Here is an 18,496-nt window from a genome sequence, read left to right as displayed (position 1 = left end):
CTGGGCCCTTCTAGTGAAAGTGCTTGAATCAAGAATACTGAATTTCAGCTGTGGTTCTCAGCCAATACCTGCCCTTAGATAAGAGATGCAATACAGCCCTCAGCTCAGAAGTGTGTTTTCAGTCTCCCTGGGTGCAAATTAACTGTCTGTTAAATTGGACTTAAGGGAAATGTTATTGAAAGCAGGTGGATTAGGAGATAAACTGTGAGTTTATGCCCATCCGTTTTAGAGGCTGGGGCTGATGGTCCCGGGTCTCTCTTGGAGCAGCCGTTCCCCACTGGTTGGGGTCTGGCTGACCTTGCAGTGTGACAAAGCTTCCTGTGCCTTGCTCTGATTCTGAAACCAGACTTTTTGCTTCTCCTGTTTCCCAGCTGAAACCTGCTGTTGGATTTTCCTGAGTAAGAGAACAAACCTATCATAGATTGCTTATTTTATTACATTTTACATGCAAAGCTGAAACTAGAAAAGTAGTTGGTTAGAAAGAAATATTTGTACTCATGAATGAGTTTAACTAAACCTCTTGTAAACCCTGTGAAATCCAGTCAACCTGAACTGTCACTGCAGCCACTTGCTAGTGTGCACTATGACATTTAACACTCAAAGCTACAATTAAAGAACACAACTGAACTAATTGTGGTTTATGTCATGATTATTTTAATCTATGGAAGCTGTGATATTGAGCCTCAGCAGCCCCGTTTCAGCACAGGGCGCTGATCTCCCTCCTGCTGCAGCCCACGTTGCAGCAGGATGTGGTGAGCAGGTTGGCTGCCTCACGCTTGCTTAGCACAGACATTTTGCTGATGTGGTGCAAGTCTTGCTCTGGCTCGGACCTGACCTCGTGGGTTTCTTCGCGGTCGGTCCCCAGTCTCTGGTCTGTGTAGGTTGAGGAGTCGGCGTCACCGTTGTGTGGGAAAGGCTGGGGGTTTTCACTCTCTGTGGCATAAAAATTAGAAGCTAAGAGTTAGAAGTCACGGAAAGATGAGTAATTTAAGTATTTATCTTTACTAGAAAGACACACCACCCTACAGCCAGGGAGCTGACGGTGTTACACTCCATGTTCCTGATGTGAGCAACCAGCATGTACCAGGTCACCGACTTGCTCACAGTCTGAGCAATGTGTTTAAAAACCCAGTAATTCATGGATTTATATTTAAGAGTATTCTTTGCTGCCTTGTCAGTCTTACACTGATATATTTGCTTCCAAGGGAAAAACTGTGGTTAGATGTGTAAATGGCTCTTGACTGGCACATTAACTTGGGCCTGCCTGTGGGATTCCTGGCATGCAGGTTTTGCATTAGGGCATCACCTACACCACAATATCATAGTCCTGGGTGTTCCCACTTCAATTACACTCGCATTTCAGCTGCATTTTAAACACTTTTGGACATCTGGGCACTGCCTTCTGGAGTTTGTAAAGGTGTAGTAGTTCTTGCTGAGTTTAGCACCAGATTCTCACGGAGGGTGTTGTGGGTGGCATCTCTTTTTGTATTTGTTTAGAGCTGCTGCTATAAGAAGTTTTCCAAAAATGCGGGTGTGGGAAGTGCAGAAAGTCTCTATTCCTGTCATCTAACTCAGTTATTTTCTTGTTTTCTATTTATTTTAATCTGTCAGCGTGCAAATTCCTAGCAGTGCATGTAATGGCTGAATTTTCTTGCTATCCAAAAATGTGCTAATGAGTATAGATATATACAACAGCTTGTGAAGATACTTAAATTGCAGAGTAAATATTCAACATGCTTTATTTGTAATATTCTTAAGTTGTGATAAAGTTTCTGGTTTCTAGTGGGGAAAGTGCAGGCAGCAGTAAGACACTTGCATTGCCTGCAGCAAAGCTCACCCCTGGCACTTGAAACAGGATGGCAGAGAGATTTTCAATGATAGCCTTGGTTTAGCTCCTGTTCCTCAGGTGGACTTGAAAAATCTTGAGCTAAATAGTTGGGGTTTTTTTAGCAAAACAGCACACAGAGCTAAGCTAGGCAAGCTGGAAGGAGAGAGAACACGTGGAGCTGCAGTGCTTCGCTTACTGCCTCCCAGCACAGCCCGTGCTGCTGGTGCTGGAGCTATCGAGGGGAACAGTGGGAGTGGAGGGCTCCCAAGGCACAGCCTGCAGGGACTGTGCTGCTTCTGAGTCCCCTTGGAGCTGGATGCACTGAAGATGAGCCTGTGGTGCTTCAATTGGTACTTACCCAAGAGGTGGCGATGATCAGTCAGATGCCTCTTCCAGCGTGAGCCGCCACAGGTGAACACGACGGCTCTGACAAAGTCTCTCCCACAGAGCCTCACAGTGTTTCCTTCCCCTTGTCCTCCCTGTGCCACAGTCAGGAGAGTTAGACAGGCCAGTGCCAGCGCTGTGCCCCTCATGGTGCTGAGGGTTCTTCGTGCCTGGTGTGGGCAGGGCAGGAGGGACCAGCCACGCCAAGTGCGGTGCTCTGCTGGAACCTTCCCATTTATACCCACAGCCCGTGCGCTCCACTGGGTAATGGCCCATTCTGGGGTGACTTCATGTTTGCTAAAAACATGTTAATCACTTGTTTCCGGTCATGTTTGAAGTGCTTTGGGATCTTGGTCAAGTATTAAACGCTTCTTAAGGCTCCGTAACTGGTTTACTAGGAACACGTGAGGTATAACATGTTTATGGGGTATGGGCTCAGGTGGATGCTGTTAATGTGTGTTCTGCAAGAGCAAAAGGGTGTTTATGACATGATCTGTAGGTAATGGGTTCTGTGTCTGTTCCCCACACAGGTGTGCTGAGCAGCCTGTTACCTAGTCCTGCCTGTTATCACAGTTTAAGCAAGGGGGTCTTTCAGTGATCCCAAAGAAAAAGGGTGTTAACTCCTTCCCATGATGTCTGCAGTTGTGCATCTCTTCATTCCCCGCCTTATTCACAAGCCAAGCTGGTGACTGAGGATGACTGGGAGGAAAAACCTGCCAGTTCCAGGCCCCCATGAGAAAATCAGGTATTGAGGGGGTTTGGGGGCTGTGAGGCCTGTAGTAGTGGCCATTGTCCAAAAAGGCATGGAAAAGAGGGGGAGATGGCACTGAAGAAAGCACAGAATAGCTACAGGTCAGCATCCTGGCCATCCTTTGATCTTTGGTAACACCTGAAAGACAGAAGTGGGTCCACTAAAGCAGTGTGGAGCTGCTCTGAAACCAGATATCAGTAAATTGGATATAAACACAACCCCTTCCTAATGCTTGGGATGTTGTTGGCTGCAGTTGCTGTAAGCTTCTATAAAAAATTCTTGCAATAAAATGCCTGAAGGAGAAAATCTATCAAATACAAGGTTGGAAATTCCATGTTTAACAAAAATTACAGGAGGAACCTTGAAGATCCTGAGCCCTTCCTAACACCACAAGGGTTTTCCAGCACCATAATGTTACAGTTAATTAGCTTTCACTGTGTGCAGGGTGGGTTAGGATGTGTTACAGCCTTGATAGAAAGCTTGTTTTGTAGCTGCAGCATTGGTAAGCAAACAGATGATGGAAAATCCATGGTGTATTTTGTTCAGATTTGTAATAATGATTAACACATGATTCATCTTAATGGGTGTCTGTCTTTGAAGTGCACAAAGATTTATTTTATGTCAGGTAAGTTTGCATGTTCCCTGTTGGATGTGCAGCACATAGAAGGAAGTGAATGTTAATGCATCACAAATGATCCTTAACTTCAGTGATGTGTTAAATGTTGGATGTTTATTGTCAGGGTAATCAGAGAGCCTGAATGTTCTGTATCTATAAAATACACATCTCCACACATAATGTGCTTGCTGGGCAGCAGAGTTACAACTTGTGCTTGATCACTGCTCTGTGGGGATTTTAGTATTTTCTGTGGCCAGGAAGTCCCTGAAAATCTTTTTTTTCTGTTTCTTCTGCTCTGCCCCCCCCCAAAATCCAGCCTAGGCAGCCAAACTCTGCCTGTTTCAAACCAGCGTGCAGGCTGAGCAAGTTCCCTGCCTGACGTCACTCAAAACTCAGCATTCACCTTTGGTGGTGGGTTATGGGAGAAGATGGAACTGATGGAAAGTCCATTTATTTACTGGGTGGTTTCACTGGGAAGGTACAGATACATCTAGTAAGGGCTGAGGCTGTAGCATGGAGGTGATTTTTGGTTTTGAATAACCCAAGGAGAAAAGACCTTGGGGGGAAAAAAAAGGATAAAGACTAAAGGAGAGAAGACTATGGAGACCTTCCCATTATCTGTATTACAGAGAAGGCCATCCATGTATTAACACTGTTTGTCTAAGGAGGGGGACTTCCGGGGGAAAAGTTAGGAAAGCAGTTTCTAACCGGTGTGGTTTAAAAGAGAAACTTTAATTATTGCAAAGGAGTAAATGTTCATACTACATCGAGTCTTTCCTGCTGTTTCCCAACAGAGAAGGGGCAGCAGTTACTGTTAAACAGCTCCAACTGGACAAACGATGTCATGCAAGGTACCAACCTGTAAAACAAGAGGAAAAAGAACTGGTTCTTCCTTGGAATTCTGTTACTGCTATGGTTACCTCTAAGAGTACTCCTGGAAAACAGCACTTTTTTGGCAGACCTGGCTGGATTGCATTTGTATTGTCATGTTTGACGGCATACCTGTGTTTATAAAAGAAGTTAATTTTCAAGATGATACATGTATAGTAGCTGCACTTAGATGTGACTGTCCCTGAAGTAATTACCTGCCCTGAGTTAGCTGTAGTATGGCTATAGTATGGTCGTGCTAAGCCTTGTCCATACCCAAGCCTAGGGAGACTTTGCTGCTGCAAGAAAAGGGAGTGACAGAAATGGGTGATGCTGGAAAGTGGGGCTGCCTCTGGATAATGTGACCAGTTATGCCACGTGCCCAAAGCCTGTGAAATGAAGCACTTTCAGTTCTGTTCTGGTGGCATACCCGGGAAATTATCCCTGTACTGAATAACTGATGGACTTCTCTGCTCAGAGGACTCAGGCAGCTTCATGGTGGTTTGTGGGAGAAAAACCCACTAATTTTATTTTCTGAGTTTAACAACAATAGCCTCACTTTTTGTTTTTAAGGGAAATATCGTTGTGGTTTACAGCACTTGGCAAATGAGGCTGGTAATTACCAGGATTTCTACCTGCAATGCTGACAGTTGTGAATTATTGATCCATAATATCCTAAGAATGAAGGTTAGATTGACGTCAGCATTTTCCTTCTCTCCAGCTTCAGTGTTTTGTGCCGTGTAATCTGAAGGGATCTATAAAAAGCAGCAGTCCCACTTTATAAACTGGCCGCAGTTACAAGGGGCTGCTGGGTCTGACACCCACATGGTGAGACATTGTGTTGGTGGCCAGGGGAAGACATGTCATGTCTGTGGTGGAGCAGGTGAGGGCATTCAGCCCAATAGTCTCCTGCAGACTGTTTAGAGGGAGTGTCACCTCCCTGCTCTTGCATCCCAAATCCAGCTCTGTGGTGTACCTCTGGATTTGCAACCAAGTGAAACCTGCAGTTGACCTTCACTTGCAGTCAAGTGAACCCAACATTGACTGAACTGTTCCTGAAGTTTCTAGTGGTATGGCAGCAGAAGAGCAGAAACAACCTCAGCTTTAATTGGTTATGGAATTGTATGCGATTCCACCTATTTCAGTATTCATTAGTTGGATCTTTCACAGTAGCTCCTTCCTGAGGAATGAGGCCCCGGAGCAGCACTCAGCCTCTGAGCACACCGCCGTTCTCCAAGCGTGTCGTACCTTGTTGCTGCCAGGAGCATCCAAGTTGAACAGCTCCCACACCCCAACTCCACCAAGGCTGTCTCCCAGCAGAAGGCAGTTGGTGTTCTTGGCAAAGAGGATGGACGTGAGATTGGCTTCTGGGTTGGCAGCGTGGGAGATCACGGGGTTGAAGCTGCAACCCAGACAAGGCAGGAATTAATGGGAACTGTGCACTGACCTGAGTGCAGTGGCCTGTCAGTACAGCAGCCTGAGAAATGCTGCACGTTTCACTTCTTGTGTTCTAAATTAACTCAAAAACTAGGAAGTGAGGCAATATTTTGTTTGGTCTCTGCCAGAACAAAATTTCCAGCTGCTATTAACTAAGATATCCTGGTTGCCTAAAACCTGTCCTATTGCCTGATCTGGGGAGTGGTGGGTAATATGGATATTATATTAATAACTTGCATTATGCTACTGCAGGATTTGGGGGCCTCTGGATCCACCATGGGTTTGATGCTGTCAGTAATAAATACAGGCCACCTGGGCAAGGCCAGAGATAACTGAGCCACCCATGAGCTGTGCACATGGTGCACAGGAGTGGGAAAACATGAGAGGTATCTCAGCTTCAGACCATGATATTTTATAAAAGTAGCTCAGTTTTGATGTTTTGTCTTTTAACTATGGCAGTGGTAAAATCTCTGATTTCTGCAGAAAAAACAGGCTTTATCAGCTCCATGAGGCATCCAGCTTCTGTTCTAACTCCATTTCTCTGGTAATAGCATCTGCTTTTACAAAATGAGTATTTCAAGATGCAATGCTTTCAATGGCTGAATAAGCTGTCCTGATCTGATAATTTTGATTAGGCAATAATTTGTAGCCTTCATGCCATAAGGTTTCAGAATTTTCTTTGAGAAAAGTCATTACTTACATGCTGACACTCAGATCCCAGATTTCTACCTTGCTTTCCTTCACTGCTGCAAATATGAAGGCTGATTTTGGAGACCACATGATGTCATGAACAAAAGCTGTGACAGAACTGAAAGTTAAAAGGGGCGTCTGTGAGTCCCGGTGCCATAAAATGGTGCTCCAGTCTGCAGAGCAGCTTAGGAACATGTCTGTGCTGGATGGATTCCAGGCCACTCTGTACACAGGACCCTTGGAGTTTGGGGAGAAACAAAAAACAACTTGGTGTTACTGTAGAGCTACAGAATCTCTTGTAGAGCTACCCGTCTTTCTGTCAGAAGTAAGACTATTTAACTGTACAGGACAATCACATTACTGATTATTTTCTTAAGCCAGGACTAAAGCTTTAAACCAGTTTATAGAAGTTTTAATAAATTACTTTAAAAATCCTTATAGTGTAGAAAGTAATCCTGTAAGACTGTGATGCTTCATGCCAGGGGAATTCATTCCTAATATAAGAAGAGAACTTTAGGTTTCTTTTGTTGCAGATGTTACATGTATAATATGTTACATTTATATATGCATGTATATATAATTATATTATTAGACATTATAATATAAGCAAAGAAACTGTTACATTTTTTAACTTAATTGAATGGTTTCTGCTGTCATTATGTTTTCTGTGCATCACTCACTTTATGGCCTCTGTATGTTCCCAGAATCTGCTCTTTGCCTGAGCAAGAGCACTGGTAGATGTGGCCCTCGTCTGTTCCAGCAAGATAAATATCCGTATCCTGAAAGAAAGGTAAAAAAAGCCTCAGTTGGATTAACCAATTTATCACTTATTCAGGAATCGTAAAGGGCTGGATGAGTATGGCAGAGACAGGCTCTGAAGAGCTGAGATGGAGCTGCTTTGTTGGGCTGGGGTGTGTGAGGTGAGTATAGAGGGGCCAGAATGTAGCACATTTCCTATATGTGTTCTCTCAATCGTTGCAGAACTTATGCTGGGATTTTTGACTCCTGAAAACCTTGGACATTCAGCAGTCCATGTGGAAAAGGCATAAATTCTTCAAGTGCTCTGTGGAAGAAAAACTCAGCTGGATAAAGAGAAGCACAGCACCCTACATCCTGGACTTGGAGATGTTGAACAAATCCTCACAGACCTGGTGAATGCACAAAGGGAAACTGCCCCAGGGTCTGCCCAAGGAAATGTGAGTAGCGTGGCTGAGAGGACAGGGCTGTTCATGGGCTTGGTTTACCATTTCATCCTATGCTTCAAATCCCAGTGCCAAGTCCCTGACTAGTATTGAAGTGGCTCCAGCTGAGGATCCCACCTCTGCTATGTAGTTTTCCTCGGCAAAACTTTAACTAGGATGGACTTTCTGAGCCTACCTCTGGGTGGAAGTCAAAGCACATTCCAGCTGCCTGTTGAGATATTGGAGCTTCACTTTTCCTTTCTTTCTCACCTGGTAATTTCTTCTTCTCCCTTTCTGTTCGCCTTAGTTTCATCAGATCTGTGCAAATAGAAGGAGTTTTTGTCAAACAGGTGTGTGACAGCCCTGTGAGTAACTCAGGCTGCTCTGGAATGCCAGACTTAAATCTTTTGCGTATGATAACTGGTGTAATGTCACCTGAAATTAAACAAAGCAATTTCAGGTATTTTTGCTCTGCTCACCAATGCAGTCCAGTCTTTGCTGGATGAGCCACTCAGTTACTCGCCCATCTGCTGAGATACACATCAGTCTCTCTTTTTTGTCACCTTCTGTTGCACCTCTGTCCTGTTCCACCCACCTCAGCTGCCACACAGCACCTGTATGTTTATTTAAGGATGCGCTGGAACACAAGATGCACATTGTAAATCATATCTGAACAAAGACAAGGCAATATATTTGAAAAATAATTAATCTTCCACTTTGTAATGAGTGTCAGATCTTATGATAGAAATGTTTAGCTTTTCTTGAAAAAAAATAGTCTGAACATTGGTTGTTTTCTCCAGGAAAATTTTTTCTCTATTAAACATGTTTGATACTTGGTTTCAGGGCCCTGTTTATGTGCTGACACCTTTCAGTGACACCTGAACCATGAAATCAATCTGCACCTTGGAGGAGAGAGCCCAGACCTGGGGAGCTGCCCTTAGGGCAAATGTCTCCATCATCACCTTCCTCTCTCTTTCATTTTCTTCTTAATTCCTGCTCACTCCTCACCTGTTCTGATGTTTTCTACATTTCTGGCAAGTGGAATCAGGGAGAAAGTACCAAAAGATAGCACTGATCACACCAAAGGATTTATTATCTGGGGCAGGATTGTCTTGGATAGGACATGGAGTATAAATTATATACGGTGGTAACTTGCTGCATTTTCTTAAAACTTCAAAGAACAGGACTCCTTTGTTTCACCTTTCCAAAGTGTTGTTTGGTGAGAGGTGCCTGGAGTGGGAGGAGGTCACAGCCTCACCTGCTGTCCAAGAACGCGGCGTCGTTCCGGCTCCGCACATCATAGACTGCAACAGATCCGCTGGATGTTCCAACTGCTAAAAGGTTTGGACTTGCCAGGGAAAAATCCACAGCAGTAACACCATGGTCACACTGGAAAATGCGCTCTGGCCACTGACCAGGAGAAAAATACCAAGTGTGTTTTAAGGTAGTTTCTTAATTTACCTCCATCTTCTCAATGCTGGGCACTAAATTGCTCTGCTGGAAAACTCAAGTGACCATAGTGACTTCTAGACAGAAATCAGGTACTGTGTTCTAAACTGCTCCATTTATTTCTTGCTGCAGCCGATAAAATTAGGAAAAAATAAAGATTGTGCAGAAATATGACACTGTAAAATAAGTTAGATTGGATTACTCCAAACCAAATATCTAGAAAGGTCTGTGGTGGCATCAGGGAGTCACGAGAGCATTTGATTGTTGTTGATGTGATAAAGATGCATCAAAGATTTGAATATTCATGGATTAAATTAGTCTAATACACAGTTTTGATGAAGTAAAATTTGTAGAAGAAATCAAATTGAAGTTGTGTAATTTGATGGCAATCAGATGGTTTTTACTGGGACACTTCATAACTGAGATTTCCAAGATTTTTTTAAAATGGCTAATTCTAAAAGGATTCCTTTCCATATGGATCTGTAAAGTATAAATGTTATACCTATGCAATTACTTTCTTTTTGGCACTATTGTGAGAAGTTAGATTAGATAATTATAGTTAAAAAGGAAATAAAGAAGAAATAGTACAGAGAAAAACACATTGAAGAAAAGCAAACTGGCTGCTCATTACCATGGGGTTCTTCAGTGACCAACAGCAAGCCAAGCCTTTCTTCTGATCTTTAGAATCAAACTCTCTGTAACCAATGGCTAAAAGATCCTGAAAGCACAAATTAACAGAAATCTCTCAGTTTAACTTGAATTTTAGTGGTGTATTTCCAAACAGGAATTTTGTGTTAGCAGTGACCCTCAGGGCAAAGTCTGGAAAAACAACACTCATGTCATATGCAGGTGGAATAACACACAGGATGAACATTGTTCTATAACTATATTTGATGTGCAGTATTTAATGGAATGCATAATAATACTTCTAGTTTTCTCTCTCAAGGTTACTTATAAAAGGAGCTTCAGTGAGCACCACAAACTCCTGGCTTTTAGCTTTTTACAGTGGGGTCCAATGAATTCTTGTAATTCCTTTCCATGGGTAGAAGTGAAAAACAGCAGCAAGACTTTAGTCTTCGGCTCCATTAATTTCTCTTTTCCTACACTCAACAAGCAGTTTGTGAAACTCACACTTTCAAAGTAGGTGTTTGTTTGCCCTGTATTCTAAGACTGGGGCCTCTAAATGTGGCCAACTTTATAATATCTGGGGATCTGGTGTACTAACAGTATGAAACGGTCTTTGTTTTCTGTCTTTTTTGCCCTTACTGGTTTTCTGTTTTGTGTCCTTACCTGCTTTTTACCTTCCTTCCATTCATTATTTTTGGGGTGTGGGGAAAACTGAGCCTTACATGACTCTGAGTATGGAAATGTCTGAGTCATTCTCACTTCCACTGAAATCAAATTAAACAAACTTGGGCCAACTGCTTAGAAATCTGTGCTGTTATTATTTATCTTATCCTTAAAGTTTGATGATTGCTGCTGTTTTGGGGAGATTACTATTAAAGCCAAAGATGTGGTTTCTAAACTATCATGAATAAACTCCATCACTGGTGATAAAGTTTAGTAGGAGGAGATTAAATTTCAACTGCCAGTTCTATCACAGACCAAATTTATTAATGTCGTTGTTCAGGTGACTGCCCAGGGTAAACTCTGCCTTGAGGGTCACTGCTAGCAGAAAATTGCCTTTTGGGAATACACTACTAAAGTTCAGTTAAATTTTGGACCAATTAAGGCTGTTGTAATATATGTGTAGGAAAGCCTGGTTCTGTTGTTCAACCTGTAGATTAAGGGAACAGGTTGTTATGTGGAAGGCCAAAAACAATCCACATGATTGCAGGGATGGATCCATCTCTCTGAGATCCCTCCCAGCAAAGCACACCAAAATCAGGAGTTTATTTACACCACCACTTGCTTGTAAAGAGCTCAGGAGTGACTTGTTAACTCACAGGGTTCACTTTGTTCCAGGCCATGCTGCTCACGCTGTGGCCGCTGGTTAAATCACACGTGTAAGACCACAGCTGTTCCAGCCTGGGAGCTGCATCTTCTTCTGGGGTTTTATTTATTGTCATTGATGGGTCAATGAATCCTTTTCCTTCTTTTCCCTCATCCTTCTTTTCCTTATCATGCTCTTCCTCTTCATCTTCTTCCGTGGCTGTTGCTGTATCACCCCTGTCTGAGGTAATGTCAGGCTCTGAAATGCACAGATATGGTAGAGTCTGAGTAGGAACATTTCACTCATCTCACTCCAGTAGTTCACATCAGAAGAAAAAATTTGCCCTTTCAGCAAATATTTTGCAGCAAAAAAAAAAAGTGAAGATCTGAAGAATTAAGACATCCTGACTTCTAAAACTGTGGCTGAAATATTGCTGGGGACAGAGAAAACAACTCGACAAGGCTGTGGTGTGCCAGGTCTGTACTACAGGTGTGAAAGGAGCGTATTTAGCTACCCAGCAAAAAGGTAGGAATTTATGTCCACCCCCCACCAGGAATGTTTCTAATCTCATGTATTTAAAAATGTGTTTAAATAGATTGTTTTCAAGTTAGATGCCAAATTTTAAAGCACCACACTACACATGTAACACCACAGCTGAGTTGTACAATGCTGTGATAAGTCTCCTTCTAAAATTAAATTTAAAAAAAAATACAAGAGACATTCCAGTGCAAAAAGTGGTGAGAGAAGTAGCAGAATTTATCTCTAGGAAACAAGTTTGACTAATATTTTGAGTAAGTCTCAATTTGTGGTATAAGCTCAGAGTTAATTTATTCAGTTCTTCCACTGAGTTTGTTAAAGTACATGTAAAACTGTGAAGTTCATGTTGGCATCTCAAAAACTCTCCTCTCTTTGGTCTATTTAAGTGACTTGTCATCTGTAAAGACATCCAGTGAGGGACATAACTCCCTGACTTCCAATAGGATGTAAAGCCTTGTGCTGGAAACAGGGTACTCAGTAAAGAACAAACCTATAAGGACAGGAATCTGCCGATAAGCTGCAAGTTTGGGTTGAAAAATATTCTCCATTAAAATCCTCTCCATGATAACTAAATCCTGCTTTAGGTTTTCTGATGTTAATATAGCTTCTGAATGGCATTTCTCCTCTTCCTGGCTCCTGACAGGAACAGTGCTTTCTGAAATCATTAGAGAAGAAGTTGTGATGCCTGATAACAGATAATATGGGAAATAAATGATTTTAACACGATAAAACTTTGCACATAAAAGTTGAGAGATAAGAATTCTCCTCCACCTGCAAAAAGCATAGAAGAATCTGTCAGGATCAAAGAATGCTTCCACTATAAATTTTTTCTTGCTTTAATTTTGTTTTCTTTTATTGCTCAGATACTCAGTATGATGAGATATTCTGGAATCTTTCACAAATGGCATTTTGCTTCTACTGTCCCAAGTGAGTGAGTGAGTACCAGCAAGCCTTGTCCCTGACTGTTTATCTCTATTTAAGGTAATTTCTGATGGCAATGGACACCAGAGGCCTCAGTGCAGCCCTATCCAAGATTCATTAGCAAACTCTCTTTCAGGTGCCAGTCAGGCCAAGCACGTTCTTCAGGTAGTTTCCCCACACAGCATTGTGATGTGCCTGTTTTAGAAGGATGAAAACAGGACAGAAATGTAAAATGTTACCTCTGTCAGAAGAGACAGACACAGTCTGCTCCTGCTCTTTCGTTGTGGGAGATTTGCTGCTTCCCCCTGTTGTGGCTCCGAATCCTTCTGCCCGTGACGTAGGTTCTATTTCTGATGCATCCAGTGAATTGTCCAAGTCCCAGGAAGTGACCATCATCCCTGGCAATGAATTTCACTGTGTTATACCTGTCTCTTATTTTGGTACATTATTACAAGGGCCTTGAGCAGGGCCAGCTCCCACCCAAACCTTACCTTTATGTGCTCAGCTCTTCAAACAGGGGTTGGAACAAGCCCTGCTGATGCTCAAGGCACTCAAAAAAAGTGGCAAATACATTTTCAAATCAGATTATCTACTTCTTTTATTTTTTCCCTCATTTTACATGCACTAACAAACACAAAGGAAAAATGTTTTAGACAGCATTTCCCAGAGTTTTCTTTGGCCTCCTACACACAAAAGGCACATTTTTTTAGAGCGCTGAGGTTGTACATTCTGTAAAATTGCATCGATCTGGTGAGACTGCCAAGATTTCCTGCTTTCCCCAAGGTTTTAAATCTCATAACAGAGGTTCCCTTCTTTGCATTATGGCAAACAGAAATAGAAACCAGCGTCACTGAAAAGTTAAAGGGGGAAAAGGAAGCTGTGTCCTTTCATGTTTCAAGGGAAGAGCTGAGGATTAGCTGGAGAAGCTCTGCTTGCAAAGTGCTGAGGCAGGCAGGGCACAGCAGCTCTCATTTAGTGTTCGTGACTATTTTATTGCAATGGATACAGTGTTCCAGCAACAAGTTCACATTTTAGGACGGCCAGAAAAGGCCACCACAAATCACACTGCCCTGTCTGAACTCAAAGCTCTGGAAGTGAAAGTTGAGGAAACATCCCAAGATGGAAGAAATAAAAAAGCCCTTTTCTCAGTGTTCTGCCGGCTGCAGGGAGTGTTTTGAGTTTTACCTTTATCTTCCATGATAATTGTCTCACATTGCACTTCCTTGTTTTTGGCAGCTCCAGCCAGGGTTTGCACCATTCTCTCTTCAAAGCGTTCACTGCCAGCTTTGGTTTTGCAAATGTCAGCGTAAATCTTATTCCGCTCCCTCGAAAACAAAGAAGACAGTGTTTGGCAACTCTCTGAAAAACTTCTGCATTCAAATTCTCAGTGTCTTTGAACAGGAGAGGACACTCCATTTTTTACATTTATTGCTTGGATGTTTTTGGATTGCTAAATGTTATTTCAGTGTTTGTATTTCTCTCAGCAGCTGTTTCTGACCTTTGTGATGCTGTTCTAAAACAGGAATGGCTTGTTAGAGAGCAGGACCAGCAAAAATCCCTACCCCAACTACCTGTAAATTTTGGGGGAATTCAGAGGAGTTCAGAAATATGTAGCTCTCTTCACTTGGGAGTGAAAGGCAGAGCATCCAAGACACAAAAAGGAAACTGCTGCATTTCTATTTCCCCCAGCCCTCAAGTTCTGTAGGGATGTCAGTGGGAATTGTGAACATTTTTTTATTATTTTGGTTTCACTATTTGAGCAGATGATGTGGGTCATACCCCACCCCTGCTGTGCTCAGGGAGAATTACTGTTCCTGTACAGCTGGCCATACCCTCTGTGCACACCAGCCTGATTTGTTGGATGCTCATCCTCTTGTTATTCCCAAAAAGCCCACCAGTGTGATTGACAAACATTGGGGTTGGAGTCCTACCATGGACTTGGTGTGGACACAAGCAGAAAGAGCTTGCTGAGAGGAGTTGTTTGACTTGTCAGCTGCAGCTTTGGGGCTTTGAGCTTCCAAAAGCTGTGTGACAGGTCTGTCACATGGAGAGAACTTTGCTGCTCTCTGTCCCAGTCAGCTCCTGGGAATAAGCCAAAACCCTGGGTTAACTCCCCACCAAAGCTCATGGGAGTCCAGGGAGGACTCTGAAGTGGGAATACTAAGGGGAGACACAATATTATGGTTCCTTCTAACTAGAAGCACTGTGAGGAGCTTCAGAGGAAGCCAACACTTAGTATGTTTATCTCTTCTTTATTAATAAGTAATCAGCTGTAAAGCTACACACAAAGATGAATGCAGAGGTTTGTGATTTCCTACTGTTTTCATGAACATTTAGTCATGTAATTCCTTATCACACGCTTCTCTTTCCCCTACCCACTGCTTTTCCTAACCTGCCTTAATTTTTCAGTGAAAGACAGAATGAATTTCATCAATATGATGGAGTTGCAAGAAATTTAGCCTTGTCAAAGAGAGACCTAAGGCTTTGAACACAGATGAAATGGGGGCCAATCTATACCTACAGAACTCTCCCAGCATCTTCTGCTTCCACAGACACCATGACAGAGGGCATATCAAACATCCAGAGTGTGTCTGTCTCTGAGAGGTAAATATCCACTCTCTGATCCAGGTCTGCCTCTGTTAATTCTTCTTCCATCTCCTCCTGCCCCACCTGCACAGCTGAAAAATGAGGTGAACAAGTGCTTTTCTGCTCTGAATTTAAAAGAAGACAAATTAATTCTTAAAGTATTGTAAAGCACCAAGTTCCTTTGAAGTGCTGGGCTGACTCAGTGTCTCACAAATCCCAGTGCTCCAAAGAACAGTTTAAATCTATAATTATAGTGTCTGTTCTTTACCAGATAAGCTCAAAGTTGGGTCTTGTCCAGAGCCAGGTTCTGCTGTTCCCTCGAGTCCAGACTTGGTTGTTGATTTGTTTGATATCCAAGTGCTGCTGCTTCCATATGTCCTTCAGTGACAAGAAATAAGCAGAAATTGTCTCAAAAAAAAAGAGATGTCTTTATTTTCAGAAGATGCTTTGTATTTTTTAAGTCATTTTTTGTCTATATTTGCTCCTGGTTGATATCCCAGCCTCTGGGATTATGCGTTGTAACAGCCAGCCTGGGAAACATGACAGAAAGATGGTCCTCAAAGAGCAATTTCTTTATCTTAAAAATCACAACTGCAGTTATTTATTGCATTTTGATACAGTGATGTGGCTCATGATTTTTCATTTTAAACACAAATAGTTATTTACCTTCTTTTTGTATGACTTAATTGAATTTGTCATTTGGATGCACATAATCACCCAGAGGTAACTGGTTTAAATTAGTAAAAGAGAGAATGTTAACAAGATTTGTATATTTTTAATAATTTAATATTTGAATTTATATATTTTACATTTTTGTAAAAAAGGTTGTTTGTATTTAATAAGTATTATCAACACAGATAAAATACTTGACAATAAAGTTTGCCTTGCCTGGATCCGGCAGTATTTGGGTCTGACTGGAAGAGGGGATGCGGTGTCACATTCTTCCCATCTTCATCAAAAACCTGAAGAAATATTTAAATAATTAGGATAATTTCACTGTGTTCCCAAGGAACAGGGATGACACTTGTGAGGGGGTTTGCATTCCTGCTTTCCTTCAGGGATCAGCTCAAGAGGGCTGATCAAAGTCACCTTTGCCTGGGACTTCTTTGGAACCCTCTTTAATGGCCGGAAATAGCTGGAAAAACCCATTTCTCTTTGGTCAACCCTTGTGGCTTTTTCAGCTCATTTATTCTCTAATGACCTCCAGGAGTGACTGAACTGTTGAAGTCCAATTAAAAGTGCAGCCAAAGTAATGAGATAATTATCCATCTTTTTAATTATAGTGTTCAAGGTATTTTATTGTAGGAAGGTCAGTCACGTCTTTAAATGCAGTTCCTGACCCAGCCTGAGTGCGGGAATAGAAAGAATTGAAAGCCATGGAGCTGTTAGAGCAGGTCCAGAAGAGGCCACAGAGCTGCTCCCAGGGCTGGAGCCCCTCTGCTCTGGAGCCAGGCTGGAAGAGCTGGGGGTGTTCACCTGGAGAAGAGAAGGCTCCAGGGGGACCTTAGAGCCCCTTTCAGTGCCTAAAGGGGCTCCAAGAGAGCTGGAGAGGGACTTGGGACAAGGGCCTGGAGGGACAGGACAAGGGGGAATGGCTTCCCACTGCCAGAGGGCAGGGTTAGATGGGATATTGGGAAGAAATTCTTCCCTTTGAGGGTGGTGAGCAGCTGGGATGGAATTCCCAGAGCAGCTGTGGCTGTCCCATCCCTGAAGTGTCCTTGGCCAGTTTGGATGGAGCTTGGAGCAACCTGGCCTAGTGGAAGGTGTCCCTACCCATGGCAGGGGGTGGGACAGGATGACCTTTATGTCCCTCCCAACCATTCCATGGTTCTGTGATCATTCCTGCAGGTCGATTTTGGACAGCGACCATCGTTCAGGAGGTGTCCCTGGCTCTCACCTGCAGGGACCCCTGGATGCCCACGAGGGCCCCCCTGCGCACTGGCCGTCCCTCGGAGACCATGGAGGTCCTGCGGGAACTCTGCGTGGAGCAGGAGCCGCTCACGATGCTGCCCCGCCTGGGGGGGACAAGGACCCCCCCGGTTCCTGCTCCTGCTCCTCCTGCTCCTGCTGCTCCTTCTGCTCCGGCCCTGGCCCTGCAACACCCACAGAGGCTCCTCCTCAACCAGCACAACACCCAAAACAACACAGCACCCTCAAGTTCCAGCAATGCTTTACCACGATTGAAAGGTTTAAATAGAAAGGATTGCTTAAAATATAGAGGATTATATTAAATATAAATGTATCAGATTATGAAATAGAAATGATTATTGAATCTAAAGGATTAAAAGGGTTATCATGTCATTGTTAACCCAACACAATTGGCCCAGCCCTTGTGAGACAGGACTTAATATTATAAAATATCATAAATGGCAATAAAGGATTTTTACCATTTATTTATTATATTTTATTATTAGACTACTATGTATCACATATCAATTATTTTAAAGGATATAAACCATTTACAATTAAGTATTTTTATAATTTCATTATAATTTATTATATATAATGAATTATATATTACTTTAAAGATTTAAACCATTTACAATAAGGTATTTCACCATTTGTTCTAATTTATTATATATTCTAATTTATTCTATTTATGTTCTAATGTATTATATATTACCAATTATTTTAATGTATGTAAGCCATTTATAATAAAGGATTTTTACCATTTATTTATTGTAATTAATTATATATTTTAATTTATTATACATTATAATCTATCTTATAATTCCCAATTCTTTTAAAGATGTAATGAAGGATTTTTACCATTTATTATCCTAATTTGTTATCTCTGCTATTATATATTCCCAATTATTTTAAGGGATTTAAAACATTTATAATAAAGGAATCTTACCATTTATTTATTATAACTCACTGTACATTACAACTTATTATTTATTCTAATTTCTCCTATATTCCCGGTGATTTTGAAGGCTCTGAGCCATTTTTAACATTAATTAATATCTGGATGTTTGGAAGGTTTAAAGCCCCTCCCGGTCCCACTCACGGCGGAGGCCGCGGCCCGGCGGGGCCCGGCATGGCGGCGTCCTCCGTTACCACGGCAACACCGCCCAACACGCCGCGCGGGGATTGGCCGCCAGCATCGGCACCGCCCATAGGCGGGTGCGCGCGCGCGGGCCGCGCTGTCCCCGCTCCGCAGCCCCGGGACGGCCCCGGGTTCGGGTCCCGCCCCCGCCGGCACAGCGGGAGCCGCACTGGGAGCCGCAGCGCCGGGGGGGCTGTTCCGCCCTGAGTCAGCGCAGACCCCCGCGGGTGCTGCTGTGAGCGCTGGGCATGCGGCTCCTCGCCTGTG

At 42.8% G+C, this 18,496-nt stretch overlaps 2 protein-coding genes and 1 long non-coding RNA gene across 7 annotated transcripts; 1 reads left to right on the top strand and 2 right to left on the bottom strand.

Moving 5' to 3' along the window:
- Positions 1 to 605: 605 nt before the first annotated feature.
- INSL5 (insulin like 5) lies at positions 606 to 2,803 on the bottom strand. Its single transcript, XM_027651496.1, is given in 3 exon segments — positions 606 to 933; positions 2,187 to 2,379; positions 2,381 to 2,803. Coding segments are annotated over 3 exon segments (537 nt in total). The 5' UTR covers positions 2,489 to 2,803; the 3' UTR covers positions 606 to 697.
- A 1,487-nt stretch (positions 2,804 to 4,290) lies between these two features.
- Positions 4,291 to 18,239, bottom strand: WDR78 (WD repeat domain 78). 5 transcript variants are annotated; one of them, XM_027651485.1, is made up of 17 exons: positions 18,038 to 18,182; positions 17,078 to 17,273; positions 16,069 to 16,142; positions 15,449 to 15,558; positions 15,116 to 15,272; positions 13,780 to 13,919; positions 12,834 to 12,992; positions 12,164 to 12,328; positions 11,150 to 11,394; positions 9,835 to 9,921; positions 9,013 to 9,164; positions 8,234 to 8,391; positions 7,951 to 8,072; positions 7,254 to 7,352; positions 6,584 to 6,810; positions 5,695 to 5,848; positions 4,291 to 4,438 (listed from the first exon to the last, which is right to left on the bottom strand). In XM_027651485.1, exons 2-17 carry the CDS (start codon positions 17,138 to 17,140, stop codon positions 4,394 to 4,396), a joined length of 2,157 nt encoding a protein of 718 aa, XP_027507286.1. In that variant the 5' UTR covers positions 17,141 to 17,273; positions 18,038 to 18,182; the 3' UTR covers positions 4,291 to 4,393. The 5 variants fall into 5 exon arrangements, with proteins under 5 accessions (XP_027507286.1, XP_027507289.1, XP_027507287.1 ...); XM_027651488.1 differs by lacking the exon at positions 12,164 to 12,328 and having other exon boundaries at positions 18,038 to 18,184; XM_027651486.1 differs by lacking the exon at positions 18,038 to 18,182 and having other exon boundaries at positions 17,078 to 17,536.
- LOC113951011 lies at positions 11,408 to 15,121 on the top strand. The gene is made up of 3 exons (XR_003528968.1): positions 11,408 to 11,661; positions 12,537 to 12,600; positions 15,004 to 15,121. It is a non-coding gene; the product is annotated as an uncharacterized LOC113951011 (long non-coding RNA).
- Positions 18,240 to 18,496: the final 257 nt, after the last annotated feature.

Source organism: Corapipo altera, unplaced genomic scaffold (genome assembly GCF_003945725.1).
Source record: "Corapipo altera isolate COAL_440 unplaced genomic scaffold, ASM394572v1 57, whole genome shotgun sequence".
Classification (NCBI taxonomy): Eukaryota; Metazoa; Chordata; class Aves; order Passeriformes; family Pipridae; genus Corapipo; species Corapipo altera.
This window is presented reverse-complemented; position numbering and strand designations above follow the sequence as displayed.

Excerpts from the sequence above, each read along its gene's own strand:
- WDR78 (XM_027651485.1), bottom strand. The coding sequence starts at position 17,140 with ATGGTCTCCGAGGGACGGCCAGTGCGCAGGGGGGCCCTCGTGGGCATC. Across the intron at positions 8,073-8,233 it reads GCAAAGACTGGACTGCATTG|ATCTGATGAAACTAAGGCGA; the intron begins GTGAGCAGAGCA and ends CTATTTGCACAG. Across the intron at positions 5,849-6,583 it reads TGGGATCTGAGTGTCAGCAT|CTTCAACCCCGTGATCTCCC; the intron begins GTAAGTAATGAC and ends TCTGGGTTGCAG.